This window comes from Stigmatopora argus, chromosome 13 (genome assembly GCF_051989625.1).
Source record: "Stigmatopora argus isolate UIUO_Sarg chromosome 13, RoL_Sarg_1.0, whole genome shotgun sequence".
NCBI classification, from domain to species: domain Eukaryota; kingdom Metazoa; phylum Chordata; class Actinopteri; order Syngnathiformes; family Syngnathidae; genus Stigmatopora; species Stigmatopora argus.
Genome location: NC_135399.1, coordinates 16638783 through 16663511, shown reverse-complemented (window position 1 = coordinate 16663511; position 24729 = coordinate 16638783). Strand labels below are relative to the sequence as shown.

The 24729-nt window shown below is 43.7% G+C and overlaps 1 protein-coding gene across 1 annotated transcript; it reads right to left on the bottom strand.

Annotated features, from left to right (window-relative positions):
* Positions 1 to 1769: 1769 nt before the first annotated feature.
* On the bottom strand, positions 1770 to 23705 carry spegb (striated muscle enriched protein kinase b). Its single transcript, XM_077617680.1, has 41 exons — positions 23354 to 23705; positions 17731 to 17814; positions 17564 to 17621; positions 16102 to 17486; positions 15883 to 16026; positions 15333 to 15515; positions 14806 to 14972; positions 14614 to 14702; positions 14353 to 14528; positions 13811 to 14071; positions 13446 to 13604; positions 13083 to 13275; positions 12779 to 13008; positions 12579 to 12698; positions 12414 to 12518; positions 12130 to 12336; positions 11925 to 12048; positions 11633 to 11805; positions 11391 to 11503; positions 11147 to 11315; positions 10979 to 11075; positions 10671 to 10871; positions 10464 to 10521; positions 10314 to 10391; positions 10047 to 10219; positions 9940 to 9966; positions 9726 to 9878; positions 9592 to 9634; positions 9414 to 9482; positions 6701 to 9326; positions 6458 to 6607; positions 6256 to 6372; positions 6002 to 6169; positions 5804 to 5926; positions 5245 to 5409; positions 4296 to 5079; positions 3615 to 3854; positions 3312 to 3535; positions 3017 to 3092; positions 2687 to 2836; positions 1770 to 2507 (listed from the first exon to the last, which is right to left on the bottom strand). Exons 1-41 carry the CDS (start codon positions 23703 to 23705, stop codon positions 2261 to 2263), a joined length of 10461 nt encoding a protein of 3486 aa, XP_077473806.1. The 3' UTR covers positions 1770 to 2260.
* Positions 23706 to 24729: the final 1024 nt, after the last annotated feature.

Sequence of the window (24729 nt, the reverse complement as noted above, 5' to 3'; positions counted from 1 at the left end):
CATCCTAATAATCAAGCAGGTTAGTAGAATATTTATAGTATGTTTTTGACTCTTGCGGTACTACATATATGTATATCAAAACATTAGAGTGATTACTACTAAACTTTTTTGTTTTTTTATTGTTAAGAGTTTTACATGGTATAATAGTCGTTTTTTATTCTCATTGTTATGGTTCTTAAAATATTTTTTTGTTTATTTATAGTCATTTTTGTGTGCTCAGATAAATAACGGATGTTTACGATAAAGAGTTTAATAATACTACAGTTCACTGTTTTAAAAAAGTATAGTTATTTATGAATTATAGCATATATCACACTTAAACATGGTTAAATACACACTTAAATGTACTGAAATACTTACATATTCACTCCAATTATGTTGTCCTTTTTCTCCCCTCAGATGTTAGCCATGCTTTTTGATGGCAGAATATAGGCCAAGGTTGCAAAATGTGAGATACTGTCATCTTCTGGTAGGTCTCTGCATACACAGCAGCTAAATGGAGCAAACAGTAAAATGATCACAGTTAGTATCTTTAATCTCGTGTTAATACTTGCAAAAATAAATACACAGATGGATGCATCTTTGCTGGATTCACTTTTCATGTATTCTAGGACCAAATTGTAATCTTATTTGTGATTATATCTTTATTGCATAGCCTTGTCCATGCCAAAAAGTCACAAAAAAAGAAAGAAATTAAAGCAGTCACTCAATAAATAAACCAATGTGAACCACACACATAGAAGTCACATTCATAATTGTCATAGTAGCAAATTCATTCATTTAACATAATCCAAATCTAACATCCATCATGAGGCACGGCACCACAGTTCACAAAATATATCATAAAATGTCCTAAAAAATGTTGATCATAGTACAGAAAACCCTGCTATTTAATCACGCCGTTTATTCTTCCATCAAGTCATTGCGAAAAAAATAAATGACGAGTCTCGTGGAGAAATGATGAACTATTGGTGAACTTGCAAAAATTTATGAGACAAAAGTACTGCACAAACACATTACAATATGCCGGAAAGAATGTGCAATAATCTCACAGGATGATGTAATACATTCATTTTTTTTTAAATTTGTTTTTACGACAAGGCTTATCCTCATTTTGATGTTGCATATAAACAACAAAAAGTGCCACTTTAGGACAATTTGGTGACCCTAAAATGCAAATTGTAGAGGACTTCTAACATAAATAGATTGAAATTCGGAACCAGAAATACGAGATAACCACTCAATATTGTGTATACGCATGTAAAAATGACATGTTTATTAATCAGTTTTGTGGGGTTGGCTGTACATTTTGCTGTAAATTGGCCAAAATTGCATTTTATTCTCCACTTTTTTACGCTTTTCTTGGAATTAACACAGTATAAATGTAGATTTTCTATTACTGAGTTCAGAAATGGACTATCTGGAAAATTAGTGTAAGTGTCAACCTTTGGATATCATAACTTTAAAGTGAAATGGAAGCTACCAAAGTGTTTTTATCATGTTTCCCTGGACATAACCAAGAGAAAAACATTACTTTTTTAGGATATTCTGGCAATAAATATATCTCCTGAGATTCAGATGATTCGTCTACATTAAAATTCTGCGTCTAAACATTCGATATTCTAAATAGCCCTTGTGTAACATCTTCTAGGCTCAATGCACATTTCTAAAAACATTTCTTTAAAACTGTGCTAAGAACTCAAATTACAAGTAGCACAAACACAAGGTTTATAATCAATAATTGAAGGAGTCTGTATTTCTTTTTTTTTTTCTTTACATCATTTAAAGGGACAGTCAAGAAACTAGTATCAAACAAATGACACATTTTAAACACAGACACATGCAAAATGTCTGCTCACAGCAATGCCGTCTACTTCCTGGAAATAAGGACTTTTATCAGTGTTTTTCTTATCATTAAAATCTTTTTTTCCTCCAAATTTTTAAATAAAATGAAATCATTGGGATGCACCTGATCAGCCCCTTTAACTTTAAAAGAAAGCAATGTTTACAGCACGTAAATGACATTTAGGGTTGCTTTTAACCAACGTTCCATTAAAAGTTACAAACACTGAGGTAACGTCCTGTCGTACTATATAAATGGAGTTTAAAAAATAATAATAATAATAAAGAAAAGCTTTAGGCAAAGTTTTTTTTGCCAATTCTTGTCCTTTTGCTAGCTGACCTGAAGCTTGCAGATGCATCTTAAATTGTTCTTTAGCGTCAAAAATTCTGGTTTAGAAACCTATTTTTATATTTTTTTTTATTGGGGGACGAGGGAGGTCGGCAGGGCTGATGCGATTGGACTGGTAGGGGTTGTTGGGGCGCTCTGGTAGGAACGAAGGAGAACTTTATGCTGAGTTGCCGTCTCCTCCCGTGTGTGCTGCTGCTCGCTCAAATATTCCTTGAGACGAGTGGTCGTGAAGGTTAGAGTTTGTCGACGGAGACGCGTCAGGTAGGCATCTTGAAGCCAAGAATTATTAAAGCAGTCCTTGACGGAAGGCCGGCCCCTGTCGAGGGAAACAAACGCTGAGTAGGGGCTGTTTTTTGTTTGTTTTTTTACACAATATTACTCATTCAGAACCGAGGCACGTAGAAATTTGCTCAAAACCATATTTGAAGTTGGGTCGATGGCTTAACGATTGACGACTGCTTCTTTAAATCGAACGATGTCTCCGGTTGGACTTACCAAGGATAGCTACAGAGAATCTTTCTGAGGAAGAGAGAGGCACTTTGGGAGACGTTTTGGTAGAGTTTGGAGAGGTCGAACTTTGCGGCCTGGATTTTCATCTCAGTCTGCTGGGTTTGGTTTTCCAGAAACGGGGATCTGCCACTCAGCCTGGAAAATCAAAAAGGACTCATCTACTCATTTTATCGTTAGCATGGTTGGACACGATGAAGTTCCAAAATAGGCTGGTTCAAAAGGATCACGTTTCCTGTTATTAAGCCGTCTCCAGAGTACTACGAGACGAGGGTGTTCAAAGAGCGTGTTGGCTTAAAGCTGCCATGCAATACTTACATAATGAAAGTGATGACGCCCACGCTCCAGATGTCAGCCGGCGGGCCCACCACATCCCCTTTCAACATCTCTGGAGCTAGAGGCAGAGGAAATGGAAAATACCCTTTCATCAGTTGATGTAAAAACGGCGTCTCAGAACAGCAGTCTTGACACTACGGTTCACTTCCTACAAGATATTTTCAGTTATACAAATTCACACTATATAAATTAGATTACAGTAGTTTTCATTTGATATGCTGTTCTCTTTTGTTTTCCTCTCATTTGAAATTTGGTAGAACCGATGGGTCTTTCTTACACATGCACTCCAGCGTTCCAACGGGAGGTACAAATTGCTTGAGGAACAGTGGGTTGAAGTTCTGAGCGCTGCCAAAGTCAATGATCTTGATAACATTCATGTGTGTGACGATGATGTTCTCAGGCTTAATGTCCAGGTGAAGAATCCGTCGGGCGTGAAGGTAGTCCAAACCCTGGAGAATCTGCGTGATGTAGCTCACCACGTCGTCCTCTGAGTAACGGATCCTAAAGAGAGAGAGAAAAGAACATCATTTTTTAGTCAGTCGACGGGTAACAGCATAAACCCCAGTTCCAAAGGCGTCACCTGTCCACGAGACTTTGGAGCATCTCCTTCCCGCTGCAGTACTCGGAGATGAGCACCAGATAGCGCGGCGTGACGTAAGCCTCGTGCAGCGCCATGATCCGTTCGTGATGGAGCGACTTGAGGATGTCGTATTCCTGCAGCACCGCCTGCTTGTTGTCCGATTCGTAGGGGACGATCTTGGCCATGAACATGTTTCCCGTTGCGTTTTCACGGCACTCCCGGATCACGCCGAAGCGCCCTCTACGTATAGAAAACATTCACAGTTACATTTCTGACATGATAGCCTCCATGAACAAGTTATCCGACGCCGTCCAAACAAGTCAATGATCCCAAACCTTTGCTTTAGAGCAGAGGTCTCCAAACCGGTCCTCGAGGGCCGCTGTGGGTGCAGGTTTTTTTTCCAACCGATCCAACACAAACAGTTTAACTAATGAGGTTTCTGCTGAAAAAAGAAGCACCTGACTGCAATCCACTGATTGCACTTCTAGGATACCAGATTGGTGGAAAGGTTTCCTCTTACAGGTTGGAACGAAAACCTGCACCCACTGCGGCCCTTTCTGGAATAGTTTGGGGACCACTGCTTTAGAGGGAGCATTGGAATCTAGCGGTTAGCCTATCGGCATCAATCTGAAAAATATATCTTCCCCATGGGCACAAAAATTGAAGGAACTTGATTTTTACCTGGCTTTCTCATCCATGAACGTATAGGGTTTCTGAGGAACACCTTGACGCAGATATCCTTCCCCGCCTTTGCCGAGTGGCGTCCTTCGTCCGGAAGGTGTCGCCCTTCCTGACGGTGTAACCCGTCCTGACGGGGTGACCCGCCCAGATAGGCTACCACGGCCGTCCCCGGTTTGCAGCACTGGAGTCAAGCTCTGCACCACCACCATGGCCGGGGAGATGTTCACGGCAGGGACGGAGGGTGTGCTGGTCGTTGGGGCGAGGGTGGACTGAGATGATGCCGAGACGCGAGTGGCGGCAGATGGTCCATACATCGGGACGGAGGAAATGGGTTTCCCGATGATGGCAGCGGGGGGAGGTACAGGAGAGGGACTTTTGTTGTTAATGATTATCTTCAATGGAGTCTGGGGTTTGGGTGGGACGGCAGGCGGGGATGTCGGCTTGGGTTGAGTCTTGCCCACATTGATGTTTAGCGTGGACTTGGCTTTACCTACGGGTACGTTGGTTTGAGCTGGCGCCGTTTCAGGAGGAGCCACGGTCAGTGGGGGTATTGGGTTCATTTCCATTTGGGCGGATGGCTGGACGGCTTTCGGAGTGGGGGATTTTGGCGATGGCGTGGGACGGGTTGGAGGAGGGGCGGGCGGGGCCGGGGTCTGCATCGGGGTTTTGTTCGGGGCTGGTTTCATGGGTGGGATTTTCACCGATGACATCTTCAACACAGGGGCTGGAGGACCCGGGGACGGGACGGTCTTTACCACCACTGGGGTAACGGACTCCCTTGGTTCTGAGGAGAAGAACAAAAATAAGAAGTACTCAGAGTTTGAAAATACACCTCGTGAATGTGAATCATTTAGAGGACATTTGTGTGTATAGGAATAGAATTGTAACAATCAAAGTACCATAATAAAAACTTGAATGTACTCTGATTATGAATAGGTTTTATATTTACCTGAAGCCAGCAAGTGGACTGTTTGAGAAAGGCTACTGTAGGGGCCTTGGCCAGCCTTGTTGACACAAGCCACTCGAAATCTGTAGGAACCCCCTGCTGGTAAATCCACCACATTGTAGTAACAGTCTGCCACCCCAGTGGCCACTATCAGCCAGTTAGTCTCGCCTGTGGGGAAAACAAAATTGATTAATAAACCTGCATCACTTTCAAACCTTTGCTTCTGATGTGATAGACACTTATTCAAATAACTCAAATAATAACTGAACAATAATTGAAACACAGAAACATCATTGTGGTCATAGGCAATAATGTTTTCCATTAGAAATCACATATGAAATCATTGCATGTTGGTCGATATCTGGTTACTAACATCTATTTATGTAACCAACATTTTTTTCAATGTGTTTCCATAGCAACTGCGTTCGTGGGATATCTCTTAGTTCTACCTACGATTGGTTTCACATATTCTCAGATAGCTGAGGTTAAAATAGGTCGTTCCTTATTCCTTAGCTCGCCCAATTCCCAAAATATCAATTGAAAGTAATATTTTCATTCTAACCTTCAGTCTTCCTCTCCAGAGAATATGTGCACGGCGCGGTGGTGTCGGAAGGTCTCCACAACACCAAAGCTGTGTTGTTGTACTTTTGAGGGACCTCCGGGGTTCCAGGTCGATTGGGCAGACCTGGAGAAACTCTTCATTCAGTCATCCAAAAACTTCCGAAAACCAGATTATTTGCCAGGTTAAAAACGGTCTTACGTGCGAGAGAGATTGTGCAAGAACTGGAAACGGACGCCAGGGGGCTCGCCGCGACACACTCGTAAACACCGGCATCTTTCTTGGTAGTCTGCATGATCATCAGAAGCTGTCGGCCATCGGGGCAGGCGATCATGTTCATCCTTGCGTCTATCTTCAAGGGTTTCTTATCTGAAGAAAGAAGCATCCCAAAAATAGACTTAGCTAAACCCAATGTCTTATTTAGCATTTTAAGAGTATTTATTGTTGGGTGATACCTTTCATCCAGGAAATGTGTGGCTGAGGACTTCCTGCAGGCAGGCAACTGAGGGTCACCGGGTCCCCCTCAAGCAGGACGTGATCCCTCAACTTAATGTGGAAAACTGGGGGGAAATCTATGAGAAGGTGATTTAACTTTAATTGAAAGTCCAAGAAGATGATCACCTGGTAAAAACCAGTATAATGCCACGCTGTGCATACCGGAAACCAGTCTGGAGTACTGGCGCGATGGCTGGGAATTGGTTTCTCTGGAAATGGCCGTGGGTATGTCCGGTTGTGATACCGTCTTGGAGCGTCTCCCTCGGGTCAAACCCCAGCGATCCCAACGAGATCTTTGCTCCCCGTCCACACCTGTCCCGGAACCGTAAATTATTATCATAATTCCACTAAGAAACACAATTTTATAAAAGACAACGACGTTCCATTTCAGTTACTGCCGCCCACCTCTTGACGTGTCCGACTTCAAGCTGGCCATTGAGTCCAGCGATTCGGATGAAGCTCCATTCGTAGCTTGCGATGCCAGTTGGTTCTGGAGAACATTGGCGTGCTTGTTTCCCCGGTTTTCGGATGTAGCCCGTCGAAGAATGGAAATAATCGGCGCCTTCTTTGGCTCTTTCTCTGCAGAGGCTTTCCTCTCTTCCGAGTAGCTGCGAATTCGGGTTGAGATGCCGGCCACCGTGGATTCAATCTTCTTACGCATTGCCAGGACCGGAGATTCACTGGGTTTTTTGGTCTTGATTTCCTCCCTTAGAGCGGCGTCGTCATCGGCGACATCCATGCGCGTCATCTCTACTTCCTTCTTGTCTTGCGATCCCCTTCTTCCAAGAGTCCACGACAACCTACGCCTCGAAGGTGCAGACTCTCCTTTGGTGGCTTCCTCTTTGCGTTCCGTTGATGGAGTTCTCTTCAACCGCAGGGAAAGCCTCCTCATAAAACCTTGGTCCTTCTGAGCTTCACGAAGATCCTGGACCGACTTGGACTTCTCAAGTTTCCTCTGCGCCAACTCCAGTGGGGCGCCCAGTGGACCGGGTCTGTAAATCACCTCACCTGAGTCTGCTGAATCGGCGGACGGTGCGGGTGATTTGTCTTCGTTCTTTGATAGAGAGAGAAATTTCAACGTTCTAGTCAGGGATGAGTCACGTTTCTTGAAGCGGGCCTCAAAAACCTCTTCGGATGAAATGTCTTCCAGATTCACTCCGACAAATTGTGGAGTGGAGTTTCTGGTGGTGTTTGGTGGGCTAGGCTCTTTTGCTATTGTTTCTGGAGAGGCAACCCGCGAGTATACAGCTGGATGCTCCGTTGTTGACGTTATCTGATGTCTGGGCGGCGATGACGATGATGAGGCAAGGGCCGACACACTATTGACGGCATCAACAGGGCTCGATGGGCCTAGAGGCACGTCGTTGAGGGGCTGAAGGGACGGGACCATGATTGTCTGCATTATACTAGCATATGCTGAAGTCCTACCATCGGGAAGAACCTGTGTAGGGGGCGAGGGGGGTGAATAAGATGGCATTTCCCTTGTGTATTGTGTTGAGTATTCTTGTGCTGGTCCTATCGTTGCAGTAATACTCTCCGGTGTACTAAATGGTGTTGTTTCTTTTTCTTGTAACTTTTCTTCAGGTGCATTTTCTTCACGCACAGTTTCGGTTCTTTCTTTTTTCAGGATCTGGTCTTCTATTTTTGTCTTTGCTTCTTCTTCTTCTTCTTCCACATTTCCACCCAATTCAGAGCTTTGGACCACAACAGATGGCGAAAGAACAATGTGCTCCGTGACCTCTGGTTCATTCAATGATTCTTCAGGTATGCTGAGGTCCTTCTCCGAGAAGCCACTCGTGCTGGACCTCTCGTCAAAATTACTGTCCGTAACCGTCACTTCTTTCTTTTCACTGATAATGTCATCAGGTTCCGTGTCTTTCTCCCTTAGTAATTTCTTACTATCAATATGAATAAGACTTTCCTGTGGGACATACTCTTGGGTAGGACGTTTGGGTGAAGGCTCTCGAGGAGTCACTGGGCGGGACTCTATTTTAATTTGCTCAGTGATAGCTGACATGGATATGGCTTCCTTGAGCCGTCGTTCTTCTACCTGCGCCAAAGGAATCTCAAGTGGCGCTCCTGACCGTCTATGTGAAGCAATCGGTTCTGAATCCCCTTGACTGAAGGAAGCACTTTTGCTCAAAACCTTGGTTTTGGAAACATCGTCCCTGAGTGAGTCTCCAGATGCCGCTCTGGTCAGCAAAGGCGGTCCCAGACGGGTGGTGCGGGTATAACGATCTGCTGGGATGCCCTCTTTTTTGTCCCCCATCCCTAACGTTTCTAATAGGGGACCTCGCAGTCCACTCATGGTTTTATCTACGGAACCACCGTGAAGCAAACGTTGCCTCATCAACTCTAGCTTCAGTGCATAATCCTCTTGGCTCATTTTGGCCGTTGCTGGACTGGTGCTTCGCCTTGGAAGTTCCATTGAGGCAGCTTTTTTGAGCACCTTTTTCCCTCCCTCTTGGTCGCCTTCTGCCATTTCTTCATCCGGCGTAATCCGAAGTAGCAAAGCACTATCGGCCGAACTTCCACGTCTTAGTTCACCTTTTCGTCTCACGCTCTCAGATTTGTCCGACTCCATGCTGGACCCCCTTTGTAGAGACTTTCGCTTCATAGCTTTTTGAGGCAGCTCGGTAGGCAAGTCTTCATCCGAGGAGCCCAGACGATCACTTGGTTGATTTATTTCCTGTTGCTGTCTTTTAGCCATTATTTCTAACCTTTCTTTGTTCATTTCTACATCTTCGCTTGCATCTTGGACCGTAGATGTTCCGTTCTCTTTCCCCGATTCCTTCTCATTTGTGGGGATATCATTGAGTGACATCCTTGAACCCGAGAACTCCATGTTGAGTGGCATTGGAATGAAGGGAAGTTCATCAATGTCTTCATCTGAATCAGAGGATGATGAAGGCAAGGGTGAAGCGTCTTTGTGGTGTCTTGGAACTGCGATGCAGATGTGACTGGAGGAATCATTCAGCAACTCGGGAATGGACCTCATGACCATTTTGGATTTGTAGCTGATTATTGAACGCTAAAAAAAAGACACCAAAAATATTGGTAAGTTTTGTTTCAATAAAAGCTTGGATACGGTCTAAATAAAAAAAAGACATTTAATTACCTGCCATTTTCTTCTAGAAACAAACTTCTTCAGTGCATCTGTATTAATAATAGCTCCTTTGTTAAGGTTCTGTATTTAAAAAAATGAAGATTTATTTGAATGAAGTTTATTTCAAGGCAAATAAGAGCTTAACATTTGATAGATTCTAAACGTTTTAGGACAATTTCGCATAGTGTACCTTAAACCACGGATGTCTTAGACATTCTTGAGTATCAGGTCTCCTAAAATTAGAAAAAGGTAAACATGTAATTCAGTCTAATGTAGGTGAAATTCAAAAGACTGATTCATTGAACTTAAAAAGCGATTACTCACAATCTGTCTGCTACAAGCAGTTTAATGATAAAACCTTTAGCTTCTCTAGAAAGATGAGCAAACATGCTTTCCTCAAAGGCCACATTGTAGTTTCTGATGTTCAAAACCGACTGGCGGTCATTTTCACCAGCAAACGGAGAAACTCCCGTCAGACTGATGACAAAAATCTCATTTAGATTCAGCAATATTAAACTTTATTCGCTCGATAACTCACCAAAGGTATGCGATAACTCCAACCGGCCTAAAGAAACAGGAAGACACGCGTAAGCCTAACGCGTTTACATAAAACTGAAACACGTTTCATAGTAAGAAAGCAAATACCAGATATCGGTTGCCTTTGAGACTGGGCTCTGGTTAACGATTTCTGGCGCCACAAATTCTGGCGTGCCGTAGTTGCAATACTGAGCCTCATCCGGGGTGATTTCTAGCGCGTTGCCGAAGTCACAGATCCGGAGTTGATCGCTGTGTGCGTCTGCCAAGAGGATATTATCAGGCTGGGGAAAAAAAACATAAATAAATAAACATTTTCGTGCCAAAGAGTCAATCAGATTCAAGTAATACAGTCATTATTTACCCAGCAATATGTACCTTGATATCCAGGTGCATGATGTTAACGTGATGAAGGTAATCTATTCCCTCAAGCAACTGTCTAATACACAAACGTACCTAGGGTACAATTAGGACATTATAATTTTAATATAAAATTGACAAGATATTGCCCTGGCATACAATACTTACATCCGACTCCATCAGTGTGGATTTCCGCGTAAATCTGTCAAGAATCTCCTCGTGGCATCTTTGCAGGTGGGATTAGGAAAGTAATCCAGGTTTTGAGATGCATTTGGCAGTATTCATTTTCCAAGATAAAATACCAAACCGGGATTTTTAGGTAGCAGCACCCTGTGGACATTTTTAACTACTGAGAATCCATCGTATTGAGGATACAATTCCGTGACGAGGATGACCGCGTTCCTTTTCTCAAAGGCGTCGTGGAAGAAGACAATCCTCTCGTGATCCAGTTTCGAGAGAATTCTCATCTCGCGGAGAGCGGAGTTCTTCTTCTTGGCCCGTGTGGAGATAAACTTGGCGGCAAACTCCATTTTGTCCACCTTCTGGATCGCCAATTTCACGTAGGAGAATGCACCTCTGGGGAGTGGAGACAGCAAAGTATTACCTTTAATGTAGAGTACAGTCAGAAAAGTGGGTGATATTAGATTTTATAATCAATGACTCTTATTAGAATCATTCCCAACCTCCTAACTTCCTTCTTAACGTCATAATGATCAGTCAGTCGGCGCATTCGCCTCAAAATGGTCTCCTCATCTTCCATTGGCTCTTCTTTGCTTACGGCTATATGAAAGGATTAGACCAATCATTTGAACGATGGACTTAATTTGGAGCACGTCAGCGCAAAACGTCACCTTCATGAACCGTGAGTTCGGCTTTGCAGGACACAGATCCCGCCAGGTTCCTCGCAGTGCAGGTGTACACTCCAGAATCTTCGGGACGAGCGTTGAGGATCACCAGGGAGCATTCATTATCGTCATAAACAAATGTGTAATGGCTGCCTTCGGACAGCAAGGTATCGCTCTGAAACCAGCACGGCAATCAATTCAGAATTGGTTTGAAAATACAGTACGTCTCTTACGACTTCAAGCAACGAACCTTAAACCAGAGGATATCGGGAATCGGCTGGCCATCCACAACCACGGCAAAGCGAGGGGTCTCCCCAGCGCAAATATCTATATCCTCCATTATAGTTTCAAATGTTGGAGGGGCTTTCGGAAGAAGGACAAAAAGAAGAACTCAAAAACTGTCTAGTCTAGTTAAAAATGTCACTACATTGTACAAAAGTTTTTTGTCCCGCACAGTTTTTAACAAGTGCTTGACGTCATGGTGGAGCCTACCTGCCATTTCTACGGCGAGCGAGCAGCTGTCGCTGCCGTACTTGTTAGATGCCATGAACGTTAACTCTCCGACATCAGCATTCTTCACTTTCATCAGCTTGAGAGTGTGCTGATCGTCATCCGGCATCGTCATCTCGTACACCCCGTGCTTGCTATCCAAAACAGCGCCTTTCCTGATTGATATAGTACACATCATACCCACATACTCACATTATACCACAAAAGTAACTGAAATGCAACATATTTTTAGCTCTCTTCTTTGGAAAACCCAGACCCAGCAGGCCGGCCATACCGTTTCCAGATGGTAGCGGCATTAACGTGATTGATGGTGATGGTGATCGGGACCGACTGGTTTTCCATTACATATACGATATCTGGTTTATCAATAATCACGGGAGCTTCTTGAAGATAAGGCCCTTGAAAGAAAAGCACCGGTGTCCTCACTCAAAGCGATCGTGGCAGTGAAAGCAGATGCTTGGGAAGGACAATGGCGTTACCTCGGTCCAGAAGTTGCACTGGTTCTGTGGCTGGTGAGGGTTTGCTAAAGGATTTGGAAGTGATGGTCAACACTCGGAAAGAGTAGCGCACTCCTTTGGATAAAGTGCTGATGGTGTAGGTGGTTTCCTTCAGGCCCGATGCAACGATGGTCCATTGGATGGAGCCCAGGGCTTGTTGCTGGATGGCGTACATCAAGGAGTTTGGCTCTACGTCAAAAGCAGAACTCAAATGTATACAAGAAGGTCTTCTTAAGAGGGTAATGCACTTTTCTTTTTTTGTATACCAATAGAAGGGTCCAATCGCCTTGGCTTCTTCCAGCTGAGGGTCATCATTTTGCCAGTGATCAATTCTATTACTGGAATCCCATCAGGAGGATCAGGGAGTATGTCTGAAAATCAAGGGGTGATTATATTACCCGTGGGAAACAAAATCTTAAATATAGACTTACCCGTGACATAGAGATGAGCGTAGCAAGTGGCCTTGCCGATTTTGTTGGAGATGACACTCTTGTAGACACCACCGTGCGCATGACACACTGAACGGATGACCAGACTGTGGACATCGCGGACTGAAAAGAATAGACAGAGTCCTCACTGAGAAAATTGTGACAAAAACATGTGTGGTGAGATATAGGAGTAAAACGCCTACATTGCGTCATCTTTCGGTCTTCCGTGCTTTCGATTTTTTTGCCGTTGTGGAACCAGACGATGGTGGGATACGGCAAACCGGCCACTTTGCATTTGAGGACCGCCTCCTTTCCCTCAATGACATCCAGGTCATAAAGGGGCTTCATGAAGTCGGGCATTGTGAAACGTTCAACTTCATTCTCGGGGACTTCGGGCTCTTCCGGTATGGACGGCATCTTCTCCAATTTAGCCCTGCGGGAAGCACGGAGGTCAGAGGCCATTCCGTCAACGGCGCTAATATCACAATATTTGGATTGTGATTGTACATCTGCGAGGAGATGGCCGGCCGCGGCTCTTGGATATACAGCTCGGCGGAACATTCGGCTTCGCCGTGATTGTTCACGGCGGTCACGGTGTAGAAGCCCTCGTCGTCATTGGTCACGTGAGAAAGGATGAGGGAGTGGCGACCATTCTCCTGAAGAATGCGAACATCTTCACTCTCAGTAAGCGGGTGATCTGCTGGGAAACAGAATTCCGTCACATCGCTGATTTCCGACTTTTCTACCAAATATACCACCGCAATATGTGAGGATAGGGGACGAAACGTGGACAGTCTTTATGAAACTGAACGTGAAGAACACAAAGCGAGACCAATTGAAAGTTTTGGAAACATTATTTGGGCACCTTACCGAAGTGAGTCCAGGTGACCTTTGGGGGCGGCGTCCCGCTGACTTTGCAATCAAAACGAGCGTTGCGCCCCTCGATGACTTCCAAAACGTCCAGTTTGCGGGTAAAAAGAGGCTCGATGGAGGGAATAACTCGGAGTTTCCCACAAGATGTCATTTCCTCTAATACACACAAAAACATTGTACCAATTCACTCGGGTAGTAAGCATATCATAATTTATTACATTTAAAGGATAGAAACAATGTATTTTTAAACGCGTAGAACGATATCTAGTATTAATAGGGCTGATCCTACTTTGCAGTTTTTGGATTATCTACAATAACTGCAATATTCGAGGGATTACTGTATTCTCCTTCCATACACAAACCTTTGGCCGTGCTGAGTTTGCACGTGTAGACTCCGCTGTCATCCTCATGTACCGAATTTAGCAGCAAGCGACATTTTCTTCCATCAAAGTGCATTTTGCAGTTGAGCAAAGCGGGTTGGATGAGTTTCCCATTGGCCAGCCAATCCACGTCAGTGTCTTGCGGCCCAAGGACGTGACACTCGAACAGCACCGTCTCGCCCGCGTTGGCCGTGATGTCTTTCACGGGGCGGATGATGGCCAAGGCTGGCTCGACGGGTGGTGCTGGGTGGGTGTACACAAAATGTATCTCATCTTTCAAAATCTTATTATGAAAATGTCAGAAAAAGAGCAGCCTATTCATTATCTTCTGGGCTGGTCTATGGGGGGATTATGGCAGGGGTCAGGAACCTTTTTGACAGAGATAGCCATAAACAAGTCATATTTTCAAATGTAATTCCAATACTCGGAATTTAAAAGTATAAATCAGCACCCATCAAAAGAGCTGCATGTGGCTCCCGAGCCATAGGTTCCCTACCCCTAAAGCGATGTCTGTATCTCATTACCTTTGACCTCCAGCTTGCCTTCACATTGTTTTGTTCCAAACTCATTGATGATCTTACAGGTGTAAATCCCAGCGTCTGACCTCAGCGCTGACTTGATGGTCATTTCAAAATGGCCGTTTTCTGTCTCCCACACAAGATGGCGGGGACCACTTTTGACGGTGACTCTGTCTCTCAACCTGTAGGAATAAATCAAATAGTTACGATCCACGGAAAGGATTTGATTGACGAGTCTATCCCGCGTCCATGATTGACAACACTTACCAGTACAGCAAAGGTTTTGGTTGACCATTGATTCGTACCGACATGGTAACTTCCTGTCCTTCGAGGACGGCTTGATCAATCAGTGTTACCTATATGACATTAAAAAAAATGATCATTCTGAATTTAGCAGGCAAACTCTGACATATGACCAAACTGTCCGATGAAAAAAAATAACGACAACACAGCTCTCACCAAAAATGCAGGCGGTTTCTTGAACTTTGCGTCAAGTGTCCTGCTTGGCGCTTGCGAACTAAAATCCATGGCTTCCTCCAGGGGACTCAGGTACTCCTCGTCAGATGTGATGGGGCTGCTGATGTCCATAGGAACTCCAAGGACACCTTTTGGCTCCTGATTGGCTTCTGCCAAATTGGATAAAGCTGTCTGTGTTTGATATATGTGTTTATTTTGTAGCTAAGACATCCTTATCGCTTGAGGAACCCCTTGACATGAACCCGACTGTAAAATACCACGTCTAAAAAAATAACAGATTTTACTCAGATGAGCAATTGAGCCCAAGTGAGCAATTTATAGGTTCGGTTTTTATTCTGTTGCTATGGTAACCACTGTATAAGTGTGGTTGTTGAGCCTAAATATATTGCACATGATCGGAATGAAAAAAACGGGAGGGTGAAGACGGTGGGAAAAAAATATCACTAAAGTCTGGTTTATGAAGAGAGACAATTCTTGATGAAATTAGTCAATGTTTCAACGGGACATACCTGTTTTAATGTCGAGAGTCGCATTGCTGGTCACCTGGCCTTCCTGGTTCACCGCTGTGACGCTGTACTTTCCAGCATCTCGCACTTGTACCGATTTGATGATGAGACTGTGTCGTTCACCTTCCACTTTGATGGTGCAATTCCCAAGGTTGGCGATCTGCGCGTTGTCTTTTTTCCAGGTGACTTCCAAACAATTACATCACAAACCATTCAACTGCCTAAAATTGCTTCCCGCTTTATTCCATACAAGGGACACATTATTTTGTCTCTATACCAGGACACACTGCAGTAGAAGTAGCCAATTATTCCACAAAGGGCCGTCGTGGGTAATGGTCTTTGTTCCAAACCATGTCGCAACAATTAGGTTTTTGCTAAAACAAGCAGCATCTGACTGCAATCAACTGGTTATAGGACTTGTGAGACATTGGATTGGTGGAAAGGGGGTCGTATTTTTGGCTTGGACCAAAAACCGGCACACACCGCGGCCCTTTGTGGACTAATTGCCCGTCCCTGTACGACAATATGGATGTTAGTAGTAGTTGCGTGATACCTTCAGGAATGGGGTTGCCAGAGATGTTACATTTCAGTATCACGTCGGAGCCACATCTAGCCAACGCATCCTGAAGAGGAAACTCAAAAACTGGCGCCTCCATTGGGTCCTCCTCGGCGGAAACGTAAGAATCATCGGAAGAATCTGCAGGAAGGTAAAAACAAAGGTTAAATGTCGACTTCGTAATGCAGAGGGAAAACCGATAACGAAGTATCAAACCCATTTCAGGAGACATTGGTCGTGGGCGGCGGTGTTTGACTTTGGTTTTCTGCTTTTGACCTTTGGCCTTATGGGGGTCATCCGTCCTCACAGGAGTATCTTCATCTTCCACAAAAATTGTAGGGATGTTCATGATTGGAGCTGGATTCAGAAGATTAGCGTTCATTTTGGGAGTGGGATTGGGGGGTGTTGGATGGCCACCATCTTGAGCGCGTTTTTGTACGAGTGGACTTTCCGGCCTGTTTTCAACTTTTTTCAAAGTTGCGTCAATGGGTGTCTTTCTTCCAGAGGTTCCGTGATGTTGCAAAGGTTCAGGGCTAGATTGAGATTCTTGGCTCCTCGAAACCGTCTGTACGAGTGGACTTGGGGACCTCTTCGGAAGCTGTACGGTGATTTCTGAATCAGTGGGTCTCGGTGCGTCTTCCACTTGTTGGTGGAATAATGCCGGGGATGGTGACCTTTGAAGAATTTCTGTAACCGGGCTGACTCGACTGAAGTCTCGAAATGATCGCACTCCTGGTAAATCCGATAGCGGTGTCGACTCCTTGCCGGTACTGCTGCAGTTTTGGATCTGAAATTGCTGTCCCAGATTGAGTCCTTTCTGTTCTTTTCCCCACTGGGATCGTTCCCTTTCTTGAAGTCTTAGAAGGACCTGTGGGGATATGGGTTCTATTTTCCTGAAAGGTTGCCGCTGTCTTGCCTTTAGAGTCAGCTGTTCCGTTGAAAAGGATTTCTTCAAATGAGGCTTGCCGACAAGCTTCTTGATACGCTGCAGCTCCTCCGTGAACTTGTTCTCGATGTCCTGGACCTTTTGAGAATAGCGAGGTTTCTCCTCGAGAGAAGCGGCCCTCTGCTTGAACATGGACCGACGCTCGGCCGCGTCTTCTTTGAGGGCTTCTCTCAGATCTTCCCTGGAGCTTTCTCTGGAAATACCCAAGCGGCTGCCCCCGTCATCCGAGTCGACGGAGCCCGCTCGATTGAACCCCGCCCAGGATCTCCCAGACACGGAACCTTCGGGAAGATCCAGGCCTCGCCTTCTCTCTTCCAGGTCACGGACCTTCTCAAAGACTTTGGAACTGGCCCTGGTCAGCTTTGGCGATGGTCTGGGAGTCATTTCTTTTCTGGAGTACTCGCTTTGTGGAGTTTGTGGCCTGGAGTCCTGGGTGCCATTAGAGGATTTGGCCATCTTAATTTTTTCTTCAAACTCTGAGGGCACCGTGTCTTGGTATTCCGCCGGCACTTGGACTTTCTTTCGGAAGCCGAGAGGTGTCGTGGAACCGGATCGGTTTGGCATCGGAGAGGTGGAGGGGCGTTTGATGAGCCTGGGAGATGGAGGTGGAAGAACTTCTGGTGGAGAACTTCTTGGAGAATCATTGGACTGGCTCCTAAATTACAGGAGTTGGTGTCAGAAGATATTGCAGGACAGTTCAGACATTTCTTCAAAATAAACAGGATTTCTTGCCTTTGTTTAGAGAAATCTTCGAGGGTTCTGTTTTCATCATCTGCATTTTCGTCCATCACTGCGGTTTAGCACAAGAAAAGAAAGAAATTATTGGCTAATTTGATTTAGCAGTATGGAAACATCAATATATTTTCCTGGAAAGTGTAAAATGGCAACAAAATGGATACCTGGATCCTCTGCATGGTCCTCACAATCCAAGCTATCGTCATTGTTCTCCAATTGATCTGCTTCGTCATCCGTGCTGTCCGAGTCTAAAATGCAGGAAAAGGAAGACGGTGAATCAAATCTGGCTTCCGTCAGACTTTAATAACGCAGCAAGAGCCTCAAATCTGAGCTAAAGTACAAAAACAAACGAGTGATTACTTCAAAATAGTTTGAATAGTACATTAAAAACCCTGTTTTGTTGATGCTGAGAGGGAATTGAGTCACCGACGTACTTTAAAATAGCAAGACTCGCTGAGTCATTGGCACCTGAACAGCTTTGGTGGGGTCTCGCTTCACAGTAGGTGGGATTATATAAACAGACGTACTTCTTTTTTCACCAACGGCGTAAACTTCACACCAAAGCTTTAGTCTGCCTTTTAGAGGTGAAGAACAATGACGCAAATGATGACAACACCATTAAAAAAAGCAATTTTAATTCTGTTTGCATCACTGAAGACCACATTTTCAGGTGTGCAAAACGATTAAAACAATTTACCCTTGCCAGTTTTCTCTATTGGGTTTAACTCTAGAAATTGAGTCAAAAACTCATTTCTTATTTGTTATAAACGTGTCTTGGCGGACTTGCTGTCATCTTCTAACAAAATATTTCTTTAAAAGATTTGACATCTCTTTGCAAGTTGTCGCTAAATTTCGCTTTTAGAGAAATAAATGCTAAGATGTTTATCTTTTGAAGTAAAACCCAAATGCACAGACTACTAAATAAATCAAGTCCCATTCCCGACTGTTTTAGAACAACTCACTGAAAGAGATTACTCTAAAAAAATTCAAACACACGCAGTGTATATATGAATCCAAACATAATATTGTTATTGAAAAACATTCTTTCTAATCAATATCACACTCAAAAAAAGTTATTTATAATTCCTGAAGCAAGTTTACAGTCCTTTTTATAAACTGCCCAACAAGACTATGCAGAAAATCTAACCAAAATAAAGTTTCAGATCTCCCAACAACCAAACCTTGCCCAAAAAATGTTTAACACGAGCCCCCCACGCAGCAAAAAGCTTAAGAATCCCACTCACAACCTCAAAGCTTCGAGCCAAATGTCCCAATCCCTCAGCCTTTCTCCTTTTAAACACTCATCCACCACCACAAACATCCCCAATACTATAACGACTATTAAAAAAAAACAATACAATTGCAATTCTCTTGCCTGTCTACTGGAATCACCACGAGTCGCCTCCACTGGTTTCCTCACAAGGAATTCCCCAAAGCTTCAGAGGGGATTCCAACCTGTCGCCACAGCTTAAAATGCTCAACAGGTGTTTTCCAGCTCCAGAAAAAAAAACACTTGATTTGACCCAAAATATAAATATATAAAAGCAGGGCGAAGAAAAGGCACTTGAATGATTACATAACTCCCATCTTTAGAGCCTCGTCATTTCCTCCTGGCTTTGCGAAAAAGCACTCGTCAAATCCCGGCAAATGTCTGCGCATCATCCTCTGCCTCCCTCCCTCCATCCCTCCATCCATCCATCCATCCATCGCCACCGGCCGTCCACACAACGACCGGCGCCAGCGTGAGCGTCCTCCCCCGCCACCGGTATACGTTCCTCCCCTCCTGCGGAGTGCATCCACGGGCAGGAGAAGAAACGGTGGGAGTGAGCCAGCCCTCCCAAAATGTGCCGCTTTACAGCATTGCTTGATATTTCCCAGGATTTTTCATTTCTTCCTGTTGGGGAGCTCGCATCTTTGGCGGAAATCCTCTCCTCTGTGCTGTGTACGTTAAAATCAAGCTGTGTATTTTCTAAAAATGTGTCAGTGAGCAACTTCTTGACAAGTTTGGATCCAAAAACCTATTGACAATTGTGTAAGTAATATGTAAGAAACCCCGACCCCTTTTTTTTCCCCTTATTTTCCTTTTATATAGGCTCAGCGAGGAGCATGGCTGCTGGTCGTCATGGTAACAAAAGCCATACTCTGCAGTCAAGTGATGTTGGGTGACCAATCGCACGAGAAAAGACGCTATCATGCATATTTTATATTATTATTTGTAGTTTTTTTTCATCACTTTTGCTGTATTCCTAAAGTTCATAAAAGGTCAGTTTAACCCACAACATGACGAGGGCTATAATCAATCAAGAAAAGATGGATGACCGACTATATAGAAAGATCAACGTGCAAATGACAACACCACATAAAAAGCAATGTCCATTGACTTTTACTTAAAACTGGATTAAAGTAAGAAAATGATTTTGTGTGGAGTTTCTCCAGGTACTCAAATTTTAAGGTCAATAAAACTCGGAGAAGAAAGTAGAGCATTTTGTTCCCAATATGGTCTCCAGATGCACTATGGGTAAAATCGGAATTCTTCAACCAAGCGTCCATTTTATGCCAACCTCAAAAGACACCAAAAAACTTCTATATAGTCTTTAGACAGTGTAGTCAACGTTTGAACATTGGAAAACTCTATTTTTGCGTACAGCCTTTACGTCCAATCGTGAAAGGTCGTCCAAATATGACGTATTTTAATGCTTCCTCTGATCACAAATACTTCCACGTCTTTAAATGGCCTAAATGACTCTGCACGGGCCACGAATATTGTAAATTAAGACTAATGCTTGACCAATCATAACTCGGGATACTGCGGATCACGCAAACATTTCATCGGCTCGGCAATATGTTTTGGCACCATTGGAGTATTTATCATTGTACTAAATATACGGACCAGTAGAAATGAGAAAGAGTTAGTTGTACATGGCTGGGGATAAAATTAGCGCTGATGTCTTTGCGTGTAACAGGAGAGAAGGTGGACTCTGACCATCCCAAAAATCTAAGCCCTGGCACATTCCGCTATATAAATAACTACAGAGTCGGTCGCTCGGTCGCTCGGTGGACGCGGGGGCGGCCAATAAAGACATTTGTGTACAGAGCGCGCGAGAGAGAGAGAGAGAGAGAAAGAGAGAGAGAGAAAGAGAGAGAAAGAGAGAGAAAGAGAGAGAAAGAGAGAGAAACAGAGAGAGAGAGAGAGAGAGAGAGAGAAACAGAGAGAGAGAGAAAGAGAAAAAAAAGAGAGAGAAAGAGAAAGAGGAAAAAGAGAGAGAGAGAAACAGAGAGAGAGAGAGAGAGAGAGAAACAGAGAGAGAGAGAAAGAGAAAAAAAAGAGAGAGATAGAGAAAGAGGAAAAAGAGAGAGAGAGAAACAGAGAGAGAGAGAGAGAGAGAGAGAGAGAGAGAGAAAGAGAGGAGAAAGAGAAAAAAGAGAGAGAGAAACAGAGAGAGAGAGAGAGAAACAGAGAGAGAAACAGAGAGAGAGAGAAACAGAGAGAGAGAGAGATACAGAGAGAGAAACAGAGAGAGAGAGATAAAGAGAGAGAGAGAGAGAAACAGAGAGAGAAACAGAGAGAGAGAGAGAGAGAGAAACAGAGAGAAACAGAAAAAAATAGAGAAAAAAGAGAGAGAAAGAGAGAGAGAGAAAGAGAGAGAGAGAAAGAGAGAGAGAGAAAGAGAGAGAGAGAAAGAGAGAGAGAGAAAGCGAGAGTTTAGGCAGTATGGATGAGTGATGGGAAAGCTGTAGACCTGCACATGGCAAATCAGCTGAAGGTTAGGGTTTGCCCATTTCTCACCAGGCTTGCATGGGTTTTCTCTGGGTACCCCAGTTTCCTCCCACATCCCAAAAACATGCATGTTAAGCAAGCCGGTTGAACACTTGAAATTGCCCCAAGCTATGATTGGTTGACCTTTGTCTCCTTACAACCTGAGTTTGGATGGCCACCATGTCAGGGTGTAGGAGTTAGCTGGGATAAGCTCCAGCACCCCCCACAACCCTTTTGAGGATACATCAGCGGTTCAGCAAATGAATGAATGATTAAATGGATTTATCACACACGTTTCAATAGCATATTAGCGAAGATATTCATCTTAATGTAGAGAATAAGCAGGAAAAGTCCTTGTTACTCCAAATGAATATTTTATGAGTCTTAATGTGAATTATGATACTGGAAAAACTTTATAAATGATGCGCTCTAGCATAAATGACCACCCATACAAAACAAAATTCATGTATTTATATTATGTAAATATTGCATGGAAGGGCATTTACTATAAACCGTGATATAATTCATATAATACGTTTTTATAAGGTTTTATGTGTCATTGCTAATATTGCCACATTATCACCAACACTGATATTTATCACATTTATCCTCTCTGAGTAATTGTTTGGATTATGAGAGCTAAAAAGTGTTTGTGTTTACCTCAGGAAAAAAAAAATGTCTTGATATGTATTGCTTTTGGTCTGTCGGGTTTGGATTATTTAGTATCAGCAAAATATCTGGGTAAGCGTAGCACTAAATTCCATTTTGTGAACGCGTCAAAAGCTGCCGCTTTGACGAATGACTTGGCTCGGACAAAAGTGGCCCGCCACCGATGGGCTCGGCTACGTCGCCGTTGTTCTGCAACACTCAGCATGACTTTGTTAAAAACATTCACTTTGGAAATGAGACGTGTTTAATTCCTGCCCAGGGAGTTGAGGCCCTAAAAAAAAGACATTGCTCCTGTATACGGCCATTTTAAATTTTCTTGGAGCTCTAGTAATAAGTTACATAGTATTGTATTTTATAATCCAAACACTGGGGAACTATATATACCTACATATATTTAATTATTTTATTGAACAACTATTCCGGCCACTCTAGCAACTTATTTTTTTCTTAAAAAATGTGCCTGCTGAATTTAATTTCTGCAAAGGGAAAGCTGAGCAGAATCAATTTTCTTTTGTGCAAGAAAGAAAGGAGCCCAATTTATCTTTTGGAATCGCTACTGTTGTTTACTCAATATTTGCCGAGGTGGCCTTGCATTATTGCTCTCATAACAGGGTGCGGGGAAAAAACAACCAAAAAATACGTAACTATCATATTAGTTCACATTTGAAGATTTCCATTGTGAGAATCTAACGTTAGAATGAGAAGTTTTACCGCAAAGTTTCACATAACAACAAAAGACTCTACGTTTTAACGTGATAACATTTAGGTGCCCGTAGTTATCTGGGATAGGTTAGTGCAAGGGTATCAAACTCGGGTTGGTTCGCGGGCCGCAATAACATCAACTCGATTTCATGTGGGCCGGACCATTTTAGATATAATATTTAGATTTTTTTCTTTTTAATTGGATTATAAGAACTGGATCAAAAGCCCTAAATATTCAGTTTTTCATGATTATAAAACTGTTTATTTGAACTTTTTTTCTTACTAAGGGAAAACATCTAATAATCATGTTTTTCATTTCAAATGGAAACAATTTTTTAAAAATTATATTCAATATTAAAGTGGAAAACCGAAAATATTTTTAGATTTTACAAAATGCTTTTTGACCTAAAAACACCAAAAGAAAAAAAATGGATCAAAAATTGCAATTATTGATTTAAAAAAGGGGAAAATCAGGAAATATAATATACATTTATAATCTTCATTTGAATTTGATCCTAAAACAGAAAGTTGGCACTCATCATTTACTTACTCGGGCCGCACAAAATGATGCGGCGGGCCACATTTGGCCCCGGGCCGCCACTTTGACACCTGTGGGTTAGTGATCAGAATTTGTAATAAGGATGTACGTATTTACATACCTTCCCCCAAATCCAAGACGGCCAATACGGCGCTGCTCCGGGCCTCCCCCAAGTGGTTGTTGGCAATGCAGGTGTAGAGACCAGCATCCGAGGGTTTGCAATCCCTAATCCACAGGCCTCCGTATTCCTGGTTCTCCATATCGAGGAGATCCTCATTGTGGTACCAGTACAGCGAAGGCTGGGGGTCCCCGCCGACCGCCACCTTCAGACGAATGTCGCAACCCGTCCCGACGGCGGCGTTCCTCATTTTGCGGGTGAAAACCGCCGGCGTCGGGCTGGGGTGAGCCGGCCCCCCGGCTTTGGGGCGTTTAGCCGGGACGACGACGGGGCTCCTGGGGGCTCCTTTTCTCATTGTGACTTTGTGACGAACTACGTTGGAGAATTTAGAAAGTCTTGAAGTCACATTTTGTCATTGGCAAACCATTTTAAAGTCCGTCAAATGTCCTGGCGGCGAAGTCGACAAAAAAATGGGGTACCTGGTGATCGAAGAGAAGGTGGTAGGTGTCACACTCTTGATATATTTAGTGCGAGACCCTGCGGATCATGTTGCATTAACAGCTCTCCTGACTTCTCTCATGGAAGGAATGGCCGAGTCTTTTTCTTCTCCACTTGAGATCTGGATCACAATTCCGAGTGAGGGTCTTTTTCTGTGGGTTTCCTCTTCAATAACCTGAAAGTCTTGATTGGTTTCTGGTGCCGAGTGTCAAACCAACGTCCAGTAGGTTGGACTTTCCCCCGCGCCCACCTTGCTTTTCCCATGAGTTAATCCACCCGGTTGGTGATCTCCCCCCACCCCAGAACCCACACGGCCGCCCCTGCCAGTTTGTAGGGGGGAAATGAGAGTGGTGGGCCCGGCGGGCGAGGCTTACGGCGGACGGCAGCTGCCGCGAGCTGGCGTCCCACCCACTTGGGCATTTTTAGCCAACCTGGGGTCAGTGGGACGTGTGAGGTGGTAGGGCAAGCCAAACTTGGCGGGGCCGGGGGGACTGGGGGGTGAACGGCTCTCCTGAAAAGTCACTTTGGAGCAAGTTTAAGAACCAAAAAGCAATTTTAAAAAGCTAAAGAGGCGCAATTTACAAAGGCAGTCACAGTTACGCAATGGGCAGAAGTTACATTAGCTGTTCTTGCCAGAGGATAAAGAATGCATGCCTTTAAATATAATTATTAGTTATTAGTCTGGGTACACTATATTAAGCTTTGTTTAAGATTAAAATGAAATCTTAAAGATCTTTTCGTTATTGTCAAACACTGTATAGGTTAAAGGCATACATTCAAATGGAATCAACATGAGACATTTTCTACTTTTAAAATGTGTTTTTAAACTAAACCGGGGAGATTTTTCGTCTTCTTTTTTAACCAGACCTCGATTTCCTTGT